Source organism: Lipotes vexillifer, unplaced genomic scaffold (genome assembly GCF_000442215.2).
Source record: "Lipotes vexillifer unplaced genomic scaffold, Lipotes_vexillifer_v1.1 scaffold505, whole genome shotgun sequence".
In the NCBI taxonomy this organism is placed as follows: Eukaryota; Metazoa; Chordata; class Mammalia; order Artiodactyla; family Lipotidae; genus Lipotes; species Lipotes vexillifer.
Genome location: NW_006785581.1, coordinates 3,067,423 through 3,081,624, shown reverse-complemented (window position 1 = coordinate 3,081,624; position 14,202 = coordinate 3,067,423). Strand labels below are relative to the sequence as shown.

Below are 14,202 nucleotides of genomic sequence, written 5' to 3'. Positions count from 1 at the left end.
CTCTCACTGTTGTGGCCTCTCCCGTTGCGGAGCACGGGCTCCGGACGCGCAGGCCCAGCGGCCATGGCTCACGGGCCCAGCCGCTCCGCGGCATGTGGGATCTTCCCAGACCGGGGCACGAACCCGTGTCCCCTGCATCGGCAGGCGGACTCTCAACCACTGCGCCACCAGGGAAGCCCTATTTCCCCTCTTTTAAAAAGTATTTTCTATAGTTATTTTATGTAATTATTTTCTTACCTACACAGGCTTAGGGCTCTGAGGGTGTAAGATTTCAATTACTTCTACACACTGCAGGATTAGAACAGTTTGACAAATTTGGAAATCCTGAATCTACATATTTCTCTGATAGGTTGGAATGATAAATAAATGTTTGAGAGTTATTACAAAAAATACTTCTGGCTAGGGAATTTGGCATTTTTATGAAATTCTCACCAGTCTTATATCCCACCCCCCAAAGTAACCCTGAAGATTTTTAAAAGCTCCTCTCCAAGAGACTCTGTTCCTAGGGATATGGGACAGGACCAAGGGATATGCATATCTCACAAGCGGCCCAGACAATTCCAAGGAAGCTGGTTGTGGATTTCTTTTGGGGAAAGGCAGACCTCGAAAAAATTTTGGAAAATATCTCAACACACTATTTTTCTCCTTGGGCCTTTTTGTTCATTTTAATCACCTTTCAAAGTAGAAAAGATAAAAAGGCAAAACAACAAAAAATTACCACCTTCTCCATTTTTTCTGGACCATCTAGACTCTTTCTTCAAGGAATGTGCATCTCTAAATGTGACAAACATGTAATTTTGTGAATTAAACGTGTTATACGTAATGCGTTTTAATATTTTTAGACAACAAAAAATGACCTCAAAACCTCTTAGAGCACTCAAATTCAGAAAAAGCATATCAATATTTTACTGTAAGAATAAGTTGAGCTCATGTCAAAATGTAGTTTAAAATTAAGTATTACTTTATTCATTGTGCATATTTGAATCTCTTGAGATTTATAAAATTTATGTATATGTAACTTAAGAGATACTTTTCTTGTGTACCTGCATACCACCCTCCTTGCAAAAAGAAAAAAAGGAAGAAAGAAAGAAAGAGAAGAAAAGAAAGCACTTGTTTTCTTGGTTAACACCATGGCACATAATCTTTCATAGGAAAGACACACCTAGTCGAACAGTTTTAGGAGAGGGAAGAAGGTATTTAACACACATTGAACCACGTTTTAATATTCTCCTGAATTTTTACATAATCCTGGAATAACTGACATACTTGAATTATTACACATAAAGTAGTGGACTAAAATACCGTCTAGAAAAAAAAATAACATAACAGTAATAGGGATTCATGTGAGCAGACATCTAAGCCTGGCCAATGGTACTTCTTGCAATGCTATTTTCCTTAATAACATTCTTTGATAACATAATAACTGGTACTGATTAAAAACAAAAGAGAATATAATTGTTCTTTCACAACAATATATTCACCTTTTGAATCAGCAGCACAAATTCCTCAGCCTCAACTGTTGTAATCAACAGAGACCCAGGGCTACACATGGCAGCTGACACTACAAAGTCACTTGGAAATCAAAGTTTTACTTTTGACATATAATAGTGTTCAACTTGAAATTTCTTTGGCTTTTCTCTCACTCTCATTAGACGTTTTAGGAAAGAGACATTCTTCTTAGCATCCACAGCTGCACAATGCACCTCACAACACCTCTCTCCCCATAGGAGCACACACAGTTTCATAAGGAGGGAACTCATCTCCTTCCTCTGTCCCTCCTCTTCTTTATCTTCTTTCCTTTTTCTTTTCCTTGATAATTTGCTTGATGGCTTAGTTAAAAGAAGACTGTTAGAGTCAAGAGGAGTCACGAGAGGCAGCAAATATAAGATAGCATTCCATTTAACTAAGACACCCCCCTCTTCTTGATGGGTTCCTCTAAAAGAAATGTTTTGAAGTGGATTCTGATTCTTTTGTGCAAAGAAAAACTGATGAAGGTGAAAATTTGAGATGACATTTGAAAAGAGTTTTGGTTTTTTTTTTTTGATTTTATACTTCATATTATTTCAAATAAAGTCTCAAATGATTTCTGGAACATTTCTGAAAAAAATAACTATGGATTTGATTGAATTATAAAAACATCTGCCATGCTGATAAATATCAACTTACATCTGGTAGTCAGGTGCTCAACTCAGCCCTCTTACTATAACTAATGGGTTTAACTACACAAGACAAATCTATCTGAAGCGATTTGGCTTTCGGATTTTGTTCATCAAGCTTTTAGGAAAGTGAGAGATACTTGTATTTCCTTTTAAAATGTGAGAAACTTCTTGGTAGAAAATTGAAATGTGAATATAAAGTATTTGTCAACATTTTAAAAGGAAAATATCTACCCATCACAGGAACTATTGACTTATCTTAAAAACTATTTCTTCCCTCGCTAGTTTCTCCATACATCCTGGAAACCCAACACTTGAGTTGTTTTAAGATTGCAGTGTACAGATAACCATGTGAATTAAATTTGTCTTTATTTATCTTACAGTCTAGCTCTATAAACACTGTTAAGCCATAAAAATTAAACCTTATATCTGAGAAACCAATTTCCATGCTCTTCCTTATTTTTATTAGCTCCCAGGAAGGAAGCAGTATGAGCTGTACAACATCATAGTAACAGAGTTTGCTTTGACAAGCAAAAATACTGCATCTGTGGCTAATTTCATAGTAACACTAACTGGTTCTCTCAAAGAAAATAAACTCCTCCACATGTGAAATCATTCTTCAGTAATGAGATCATTTCAAATTATGCAAAAATGTTCATAAAATCTACCCAGTGGATGACAAATTACTGCCAATACTGGGGTAACTGTCTCATGGTTTTATAAATTCATAATCCTCAGTTCTAAATGCTTAATATTGATCATTAGTTAATACTACCTGCCATACACTTAATACTGGCAATTCTATAAAATCGTATTAGGATCAAATAACGAAACACTACTTTTTAAAAAATCTTGCAATAAAGTTTCTTCTTTTGTGTGCAATTAAAAAACACTATTCTTTTGAAAATGAAGTGTAATTTGAAACTAGAGATTCAAATGTTATAAAATTAAACTACATCTCTCTATAGCGTTTAAAATATATATTAAGTATGTTTTAAGGGAAAGAAGAACAAGAATTGGGGTACATGTGCCATAGGCTTAAGTATGAGAGAAATAATTCAACGAATATCTTTTTTTTACTTAGCTATCAAATCCATCACCTCATTCTTACTTGGTTGATCCACATTTGGTGTTAAACTCTGTGATTGATGTTAAACTAACAATTTCTCTAAAAGAAGCTCACACCTGAGATGTTACATCACATCAAATCAACAGTACAACCACATCTTGTGAGGCAAAGGCATAGGAGCAAGGCACTGAGCATGGTACAGCAGTGTATCAATAGAAAAAATTGTAAACTCATTACAAGATTTGAGACTGCTTTAAACAAGATAGAGTTTCATAAACAACTTGTACCTAACTTATACAAATAGTTAATGCTCAAACAGGCTTCATGGTGCAAACTAGGTGTTGTGGAAGAAAAATTATTTTTAAAAAATAATTCAATGATTTTTTAGATTGAAGTCAATAAATTAATTGATATACACTATCTTGCATTCATTAACTACTAAGAAGACACACTCACTTCTCTATATCTTTCATTTACTTAAAGACCTGAAACAATCTAATACCTTCTTAATGCTGTTTCCCAGATAAGACAATCCAGTCTTAAAACTACTGTTTCTGAAATGTTATATTTAAAGAAATTAGTTGTTAGTCTTTTGCTTAAACCCAAATGTTCAGTCTCTTGAAAAATCAATTTTGTATTTACCTGGAAGGACTATCTGGAATTCCGATGGAAGTTTACCTTATTCAGGATGATTTTGGGAACAAATCCCTGCCATGATATTTACCCAATATTTTTAATATGTAAGTTTTCTTATCTCATCTGATATTGGTTTTTCATCTGCATAGTCTAAAATGGCAGGATATATATATGGCTCAGTAGACCTCTTCACTTCTTTTCTTTTTGTTCCAATACTTTTCTTGATGGGACAGAGATATAACACAACCCAATAGAATGAAGACCATGAAAATGTGCAGCTGCACTGGAAGGCGATGGGACAGTTCACGTCCAGTGTTTAATTCTAAACTGCAACATCCCATGATCTTCCAATATTCTGATTTCACACGTCCATTTAACAATCATTTATAGAACCCCAGAAAACAGTATCGGGGGAGGGCCCAGCCAATGAAGCAGACAAGTGGTATTCTTCCAGCCTCCACTAAGTTGGCCTCTATATGAGTGTACAAAAACTTTGAGTTAAGCAAAAAAGAAGAAAGGGTAAAATTGACACACAGCTTCTGGCTTCTGGCCCCAAACCCAGGGAAAACTGTGAAGTCAGACAGGCAACCAGCCACTTACTTGTTATGTTGATTAGGTTGCTGATTTAGCAAGCTGTACTTTGTTTTCCTGAATAATGAGATGCTTGGCAAAATCACTAGAATTCATTCTCAAGTTCTCTTTTAGTTTGTTAAGCTCAAAGTCATGGAGAATCTTGACAGTCATTAACTTTTCTCGCTTGATTCTTTCCACAACATCTTTTGGAACATCAGGGATCATCCACGCCAACAAAAATTTCATTAGAAACACAACATGCTAGAGGAAACAAAAGAAAATCAGACACACTGCTAGAGTTGTCAAATGTTCAGCAGATGTTCGTACAAATTGTTTCATTCGTTCAACAAACTGTGCTCGATACAGTAGCTAGAAGGAAAAAAAAGAGATATAGTCCCTGCCCTGGAACTTTCCTACAAAGACCAACATTAAGCAAACAAATATATACTAAAATATGTGATTACAGAGATTCCAGTTGAACTTGGTTATTGAATATACTCTTCATCTATGCTTCCTCCTGAAAACCGAATAAAATATTTGTAAAGAAATTTAAAAATTGTATTGTTCACAAAGACACACAAAAAAGGGAGGAAACAGTGATAACAGACTCGAGAGAGTGAAGAAAGCTGGCACTTAAACTTGCAGTTGGTGATACAGTGATGGTAGAAATCAAGACAAAAGTCAATTTTGTTTCAAATCATCAGAAAAGTTCAGAAAAGTTCAACTAAGGACTTTGAAGGTGTAGTGTGGGTGGAGTTAAAAATAAGAGGCTTATTTAAAAATTTGTATAAGGGGCAGATGAATTTTCAGAGCCTCTCTCTCAAAAATGTTCAGGAACTACTTCTCTCTAATGCCACCCTGGCAGCAACTGAGTACCTTATTTTCTGCAGAAATTAAGACAGAGAGCTGTGAACTCACAGGCAGCAGAGATGGCAAAAGATGGAGGTGTGGCACCATACTGAAAAGAGGGCAACTCAATGCAATTCAGCATTCTGAACCAAGAGATCTCTAGTCCCTCCTGCCTTTCTTGGCTCTCAACACAGTCATGAAATAGCTCAACAAACAGGAGGTTGGAGGATTTTTCTCTGGGAAAAATAACTAATCAGAGAAGTCAGAATTATAGATATCAAAATTTTATAGGTCTCAAATGAAAAGGCCCCTTTATCACCTACAGTGAAGGCCACCCAAGTGACGTTCTTCCTGTATGCACACAAAGCTTATAATCAGCTTTCATTGCTTCACTCTTAAATATGAGCAGATTGCCAAGAACAACCAAATACGTAAGATAGTCTCTAATATGAAAGGGTAAGACTGAAGCACACACATAGGAATTAAGAGGATAAATTAGAATGGTATTGTACTTCATAGCAACACTAGAAGCTGAAAGAAAATAGAGCAATGTCTTGGAAAATTTCAGGAATACCTAAAAAAAGTTGGTTCAAAAATTTTCAGGGAAAATGATTTTTAATCAAATTCTATACCAATTAATTATCTATGCGGAAAAAGAAGAAATTTTAATATTCAAGTTCTCAAAAATTGTCCATTATTTTCCTCAGAAAATTAATGAAAGATGTGCTTTATCAAAATAAGCTAGTAATTCAAGAATGGGAGAAAAATAGATTGAAGAAAATATAGTATTCATTATAAGAGAAGTTGAAGAGGACTTCCAGAATGATGGTGAGTCGGAGCCTGGGATGATCAAAAAAAATAAACAGAAACAAAAATTCCAAAGAATTCCTTTTGCAATTTACCAGGCTGAAAGATGATCTAAACCGCTGATGGAAAATGTGGGAATGAAAGTGATAAATTCATAAGGAACTGAGAGGGGTTGGATTTAAATTACTTACATGTATAACCTTGATAAAAATAAAGCAAATTAAACAAAAACTGATAGGAGTTTGTGTTTTCTTGCATTAGACTTATCTAGTCTATTATTGGCCTTTACTGTCGAGTGAAAAAATGCCTAACATTTATTTATCTCTCCCTTATCGGCCTTCATGTCTTATGATTTGTAGCACTCAATTTGTAACTTAGTCAAATACCCTCTCTGTATTGGTTCTTTTGAATTGCATGTCTTATATCCATAATTACCCTAGATTTTCCACAAGGTAGGAAACATAATATAGTGGACAGAGCAGAGGCTTGGCAGTGAGACATCTGGCATTGAAACCCAGCTCTAATATTAGCCGATTATCTTTAAACCAACTAACTAATTTTGCTGACTGTTGGATTCATTTGTCAAGGGTGAATAATAAAGCCAAACTAACAAAGTTATTATTATAGCCTCTGGAACCACTATTTATTAATAATAGGTATTCAGTAAAATAAGTGGGTCCTCTGCCCTCTGACTGACCTCAAAGAAAGAGGTCTTATTTTTTCTTTCCTGTTACCTTGGTATCTTCAACAAGAGTAAGTGAGTAATAGGCAATCCACTGTACTTAAAATATTCCTAACTTACTTTTTATGAGAACAAATACTTCCTTCAAAATAGTCTATTGAGATAATGCTAATTTTCTGCAGAACAAATATGCTTAGAAATATATGCCTAAAGGGAGAAAAGACACTAACTGGCATGAAAGTTAATAAAGGCTCACCTCCATAATTATGATGAAGGTCATCTTAGCAGCAAGGACGTGCCAGTACTGCATACTATGAAAATATTTCTCCTCGTGATCAGGAGGATTTCTGTAATCTCTGTACCTGAAAAAAATGGAAGTAAATGCAAAATATAAGCTATAACTTCAAACAAAGAGACCTAGTATAAATTCATATTATTTCTTGTAAGAGACCCTTTCAGTTGACGACAAAAGTCAAGTCAAAGGAAAATAATTGCTATTATGAAACATTTATCTTTCCTATACAGATAAAAAGAATAGCCATATGTTACTTTTGTATAGTATACATGTAGCAGGAGACACAAGTGAAACTGCTCTCCTGTCCTTCAGAGACAAATTTCTCTAGAGAGTTACAGCAAAATTTGCTCTTTCCATTCCATTCCCTCTCTTCCTACTCCTTAACACACTTAGTTCTATCATCACTCCACTGACACCAACTGTCTCCTATCATTAAACTGAACGAACAGTTTCATCCAGATCTTATTTGACCTGTGAAGAACAGAACTTGACATTGTTGACCATTCCTATTTTCTTGAAACTCTATTTTCTCGGCTTATATGACACTGCATTGTTTTTGTTTTCCTTATTATCTTTCTGGGGTTTTCTTGGTGTTCAATTTGTGAGTTCATTTTTTTCTGCAAGTGTCTAGATATTAATGTTCAAAGATTTAGTTCAGGTAGGAAGTGATGACATTAAGAAATCTGACAGTTGCCCATGTTATGATTCCTCTCTATATAAATATAGAATATAACAATGTTTTTGTCTACTTGTGTTGCAACATTTTTCTGTTTTTTTGTTGTTGTTATTGTTGTTGGAATCTCAGATGAAGCAGTTGGTTTAAGGTTTAAGTTTAAAAGACTTGATGTACCATATATATATATATATATATATATATATACATACATACACACACATATATAAATAAATATATATAATCTTTAAATCCTAGAGTAAAAAGATCCTCACAGTACGTGAGACACTGAGTGTGAAAGCAGCAGGCTTACAAATCCAAGTTCACACTCCCTACATGAAGAAACCTTTTAAATGGGATGGCTGGTGAACTAATCATATTGTTATTTCTCTCTTCCTTACTCTGCCTCTTTTTGAGGACACATAGTTAAATTCAAGTAGGTTAAATGCACGTAAAATATGACCATGCTGTATGATTACAGACATTACAACTTGGGACCAAGGAGGTATTTGTTGAAGAAAAATTTTCCAATAAACTTGGAAAATAAGAAACAATTCAAAATTGACATTATCTTTACCCATAACATTATCTTACTTTTGGGCATTCTACTTTTCCAAATCAGAACCATACAGTGTGTGAATTCTAGAATTCATGCACTTTACCCAGGATTTTTACCGCCTCAAGTAAATTTTTTTTTGTAAGACATGAAGGAAATGGAGAACTTAAGAAATACATTTAAAAAGCAAAATGAAAACAAGAGAAAACCTGCAAGTGGTGAAGTCTCGTTTTTCCGAAGGTACAGTGTGGTTTGGAAAATCGGCTATCAGGAATATTGACAGGCTGTTATTGACATACCCTTTCATAGGCTGAATGTCATTTTTTGAGTAGGCATAGTAGTAAACTAAACGGGGAATCATGTCCGATGTAAATGCAACAATAAAAGCCTAAAGGACAAAACAAGAGGGAGATTGTGAGCTAACAATGCAGTTTTACAAATGTCTGACTTGTATATCTTTCAGTTCCATATGTCTTATGGATGCAAAATGATTAGAATGCTATTATTAATCAAGTTAATATATGAGTCTTTGATCTAGAACATAAAATAGCTCACTTACAGTATATAATCAGTATTCCAAGATTTCATAGCTAGAAAGTGCTACATTGAAAATTTAACCTAAATGTATCTGTCTCCAGAAACACCATGCCTGTGTCTATCTACTTCCATCATGGCTTGCTATTTCTTACATTTCTTAACCAAATTTACTGGCCTGGACGTGTGTGTGTGTGTGTGTGTGTGTGTGTGTGTGTGTGGAGGGAATAGAGAATGAAAAAATAGAAGACCGTACTGGTAAATTTCCCACAGTTCAGTGCAATTAATTTCAGTATTTGATGCCACAGGAATGGTATTTTCCCATCCTTTCCTAAGCTCTGGAATACTATAAATGTCATGTTTCCTTTAGGTAAGATAAGTCAATTTAAAACCATTTGGCTCTGCCATCTACATATTTAGTGGTAGATTTTTAAAATCTTTTAATATTGCTTCTATAGTTACTGGTCCATTTCATGTTTTATTATCACTTACTGAATATATTTTGGCAGTTTTATTTCTAAAAAAGTGACAATTTCAAATAGATTTAAAAATTATTAGAATAAATGCATACATAACATTCTTATAATTTTCTCACTTGTACCCCATAATTCTTTTTTTGTTTGAGATTTTCAGTTTTGTTTATTTCATCTTTTCAATGAACCAACTCAACTTATTTAGCAATTATACTGCTTTTTGTTTGTTTTCTAATTTATTTCTGTTTATATCTTCATTAATTCTTTCTTACTACTTTCTATTGATTAGTTTTACATTTTTTCTTAGTTTCATAAGTTACATGTTCAGCTTATGGTTTCCTTCTCCTTTTTCAATAATAAAAGCACTTATTGGTATACAGTTTTTATAAATATGGTTCTGGCTGATTCCTAAAATCAGCTAGGAAAATTTTGATAGGCTTTCATTTTAATTAAGCTTTCCTTATAACTTCAATTTGATTTCATCTTTGTACAGTAAGCTTCCTTGGAAGTGTGAATGTTAAGTGGTTAAATTTTCTTTTTTGGCTATCTTATTATCAACTTCATTTTTTATACCATTATTGTAGATGAATATTCATTGTAAAATTTCTGCTTTTGGGAATTCAGTTTTATTATCATTTTTAATAAGTGCTCCATAAAAATGACAGGTAAATGTTGTGTATTCTGTATGTAGTACACAACTTTATGTATAATCAAGCTTTAATTGTATGATTAAATCCTTTATACCATTACTTATTTTCTGTCTACTTTGTCACATGCTATGAAACTATATCATGGTATTTTAATAAGCATGTTTTTACAATTTTCCTTGTATATCTAAGAGTTTGCATGTCATAGAGTTGCCTATGTTGTTTAGCACATAAAAGTTTAGGGATGTTTTACCTTTATGGACCATGATGAAATCAATGTAAATAAAGATTGAGTTAAACATCATTCACATCTCCCCATCCTCAAGGAAAGAAAAAAAGTAGTTATTCCACTGAAATAGGCTACTTACATTAGTTGCAACAGAAAGGACAGCCATTCCATAAAGAATGTCTTGCCAAACACCTATGCTATGAGCCTTAGCAGCTACAGGTCTCCTGTACTGAGTAGTAAGCTTCCAGGCATCCACTCGAATCTCTATTATATTATTCAAGAGAGCAAGAAGAGGAGCCAAAGGAAAAGAGGCCACAAATAATGTAACAAATCCAAACTGGATAACTGCAGGGATAAAAGAAAAATTCACAAACTCATTATTGTGGAGGGGAAAACAGGGAACACTCTGCCTAACTCCTGCTACTTCCCTCATTTTGGAGGGATCTACATCAGCAAAACACTCCAGGCCTCTTTCCAGCTGTCCACATCCTCTTCCCTATAGGAAGCACAGTGACTTATTTGTTGAGCTGGTCATGTACAGCCCAGCTCCATCCCTGCTGTTTCTTTTGAGACCTGCTTGTCTGAAGAAAGCATTTATTCTTGTTAGATAAGATATTGTTATTATTCTTAAAACACAGTCTTTTATTATGGGCTATGTTTAGGTCTATGCTACCCCAGCATTTACATGGGTATTGGCACATCAGTGGGGTAATCAAGTTTTCTATTTTGCTAATCTATGTACTTTTTAAAATCAGGGATAATGATTGACTCATTTGTATGTTTGGGGTATATAAAAACACTCAACTATAAGCCTTATGAACAAATGCATTATTTAAGATTTGAAGATGTTAACAGAGGAAAAGTAGAACAAACAAGATATCTGACAACAAATCAGGAAATGAATCATATAAAGCATCAGAAATATATGTGGGCAAAGGAAATATACATATCCTGGAATGAGGTATTTGTTAAGGCCCTGATCCTCTGTACTAACTTGACCTCTTTCTAAATAAGTTTTACTCTCTTTCCTCACTGAGGCTTAACACCTGTGTAAGCTAGCTTCTCCCTCCATTTTTCTTCCTTTGTTTCCATCAGTGCTTGGGGTGAAAGAATCCATGCAGCTGGCAAACTGGGCTTCCCACATGAGTGAAGAAAATATAATAAGAGATATAAAAAATGGCTTTCCATTGAAGGAAAAAAGAAAAAAAGAATCTTCCACTAGTCCTCTATATTTAGTTAGATCTTGAGTGTTTCTGGATTTCAGCTTTTCTCATAAGATTTCTCATTAGAATCAGTCTTGTCATCTACTAAGCCAAGGGAACAAACTGCCTCCTTCCTGACTTCTCTACTGAACCAAGAAATAGAAAGTTAAGACAAAGTATTATGTAGAAACAGCTTGAATTTCTAGGTTCAAATCCCAGATCTTTACCTATAATCTCTGTGGCCCATGGCAAATTACTTAATCTATCCAAGTTTCAGTACCCTCTAAGATAAAATGACTATTTCTGTAGAATGTTTCAAGATTAGAGATAATGTATGTAAAATATCCAGAATAAATTAACTCTTAGTGGTGTCTCAATAAATGGTAATCTTGTTATGAAACCCTGATTTCATCGTTTAATTTCAGTTATAATCTCTGATACATTTATGTACAAATTCACTTGAAACATAAGCAATTAATTAAAAATTACAGCCTTATCACTCCATAAAGCAAGGACTACCTAATTTTATAACTGGAGACTTCTTCTTATTTGTCCTGATGTACCTATTTTAATCCAGGTATCATATGTATGTGTTACAGTGGAGAATCGGTAACAAATTCAGGTCATCTCCATTATTCTACCATGACATTTATGGGCCATGAGAATGAGTTGGGAAAACAGTCCTCTTTAATTCCACCAAAGAAGCAGAGAAGGACATCTGAGAGGAAACACCCTGGATAGACTCCACAAGCAGTCCCCATTATTATCTCTCCTAAAATTTCATCTCAAGGTCTCTTCTCTTTTCAATCCTTAAGAGTATTTTATGCATTTCTTGCGTTCAATTTGGGTTTCCCTTGCATAACTGCTTTTTGCCTTCTTTTCAGCTTGAAACAAGGGACATACACTAAATGTATGTCAGGCTCTGTAAATATTTTTCAACGTATTCTTTCTATGAGCAGTCACTGAGGCAAATGGAAGGAGAAAGCTACTTAAACTAATTTGAGACAGGTATTAAAAACTGATCCTTACTTATAACAGAATTCCAGAGATTAGCCTTACAAAATGCAAGTCTTCATAGTTAACAAAAAGAGACTCAGAAAAGATATGGCAACATTCCCTTTCTCCTGTGGACACGGAGGGAGAGACAGTGTTCTGCCTTATAAAACTAAGCCAAGGGGAATTCCCTTGTGGTCCAGTGGTTAGGACTCTGCCACAAAACAAAACAAAACAAAACAAAATGAAAACCTAAGCCAAATAATCTAGTTGGACAAGGTATTAAATTAAGATCTTTCTCAAGAATTGATATTGGAGATTTGTATGAATGTTTGTAACTGGCACTCATTTCTTCTGTTTTAGGTTAAAACAAATCTGCCCTTGTTATTTGAAGTGGGGGGGAGGGTTTCCATTTCCCCCTCCCCCCAGCCCCTGGCAACCTCTATTCTATCTCTGCTTCTATGTGTTTGACTATTTTAAGTACTTCATGTGAGTAGGAGTGGAATCACACAGTTGACTGGCTTATTTGATTTAGCATAGTGTCCTCAAGGTTCATCCATGTTGTCACGTAGAGCAGGATTTGGTTTTTTTAAGGCTGAATAAAATAAAAATCCATTATATGTATATTTATACCACATTTTTTATCCATTCATCTGTCAATAAATATTTTGATTGTTTCCACAAAAAAAAGTGATCCTTACTTTATTTGGTTCAACAGTATTAACATTAAATTGATAGGAAAAATATCTCTGAGATTGGTGTTTTGAAATTAATTTCATTCTGCATTCTATTTGGTGGGAAATAGAAATATTGAACCAATCTTTTCCATACCCACCCATCTATCTTTTCATCCACTAGCCAATGATTTACTGAACACCTACTATGTGCAAGGTAGGAAGAAATATTAAGAGCTGAAAAATACTTATTTTACTCAGTCTATTCCATGTTTCAAGGCAGTGGTTGAAAATTACCTGTTTCCAAGTACTCATAGAATAGCCCGAGAGAACCAAAAGTTTCAAGGTCATGGTCCTGCTCCCATCGACTGTATAGCTTTTCAGAGTTGGTTCGAGCTTTTCGGCGTCTCCACCAATTCAGAACCAAGCTGTTGGAAGTGATAAAAGTAAATACATGAAACAGGGTAAAGGGGTCAGAGAATAGGTAAAAGAAATAGGTAAAAGAAAGGGGTCAGAGAATCAGTCTTAGATCTAAAAAACAGCGGTAAGGGAGGGTAAGTAAGTTTAGATCACAGAACATGTAGAGGTAAGACTACAGCTAAAGTCCAAGTCAGAATCTTGTGTTCTGTTCACAGTACTTGATGAGGCAAAAGATCTTTACTTGGGTGATTGAGAAAGTAAGACAACCCTGACTCTCTGCAGGGAAATGTATTTACTCAGAGACAGTTCTGTTAAAGAGCACGTGGAGGAGAGGATCACTACAGGATGGTTTTTATCTATTTAATTCACTAACCTTTATGTTGTCATGATACTCAGAAGGCCACTTGGGGAAATGAGAAGTGGGTTACAATAGAAAATGTATGACTAGGGGACGAAGAGGTTATCTAACACATGAAAATAAATGCAATAATCCTAAATAAAATATTACCTAACTAAATTCTATATATATAAAATATATCCTGATAATATTGTATTACTTAAGGAACAAAAAGATTATTTTTATCAGAAACACAATCAATGTAAGAGACCATATTAACAAATTTAAGGAGAAAAATGTAAAATCATGTTGATTGATGAAGAAAAATGCATTTGATATATTTCAATCACCTACTAAAACCTATTTATGACTGAAAAGTAGGAAAAGAAGAAAATTA

General features: G+C 34.4%; 1 protein-coding gene across 1 annotated transcript in view; it reads right to left on the bottom strand.

The window, feature by feature from the left end:
* Window positions 1-4,385: 4,385 nt before the first annotated feature.
* The window catches only part of ANO5 (anoctamin 5), a 76,508-nt gene continuing 66,691 nt past the window's right edge, over window positions 4,386-14,202 (bottom strand). The window contains exons 16-20 of the mRNA XM_007457635.1: window positions 13,346-13,476; window positions 10,319-10,524; window positions 8,506-8,684; window positions 7,029-7,134; window positions 4,386-4,695 (exon numbers count right to left, since the gene is read on the bottom strand). Of these exons, the coding sequence (XP_007457697.1) occupies window positions 4,474-4,695; window positions 7,029-7,134; window positions 8,506-8,684; window positions 10,319-10,524; window positions 13,346-13,476 (844 nt within the window). The 3' untranslated portion in view covers window positions 4,386-4,473. The remainder of the gene's footprint in view (window positions 4,696-7,028; window positions 7,135-8,505; window positions 8,685-10,318; window positions 10,525-13,345; window positions 13,477-14,202) is intronic.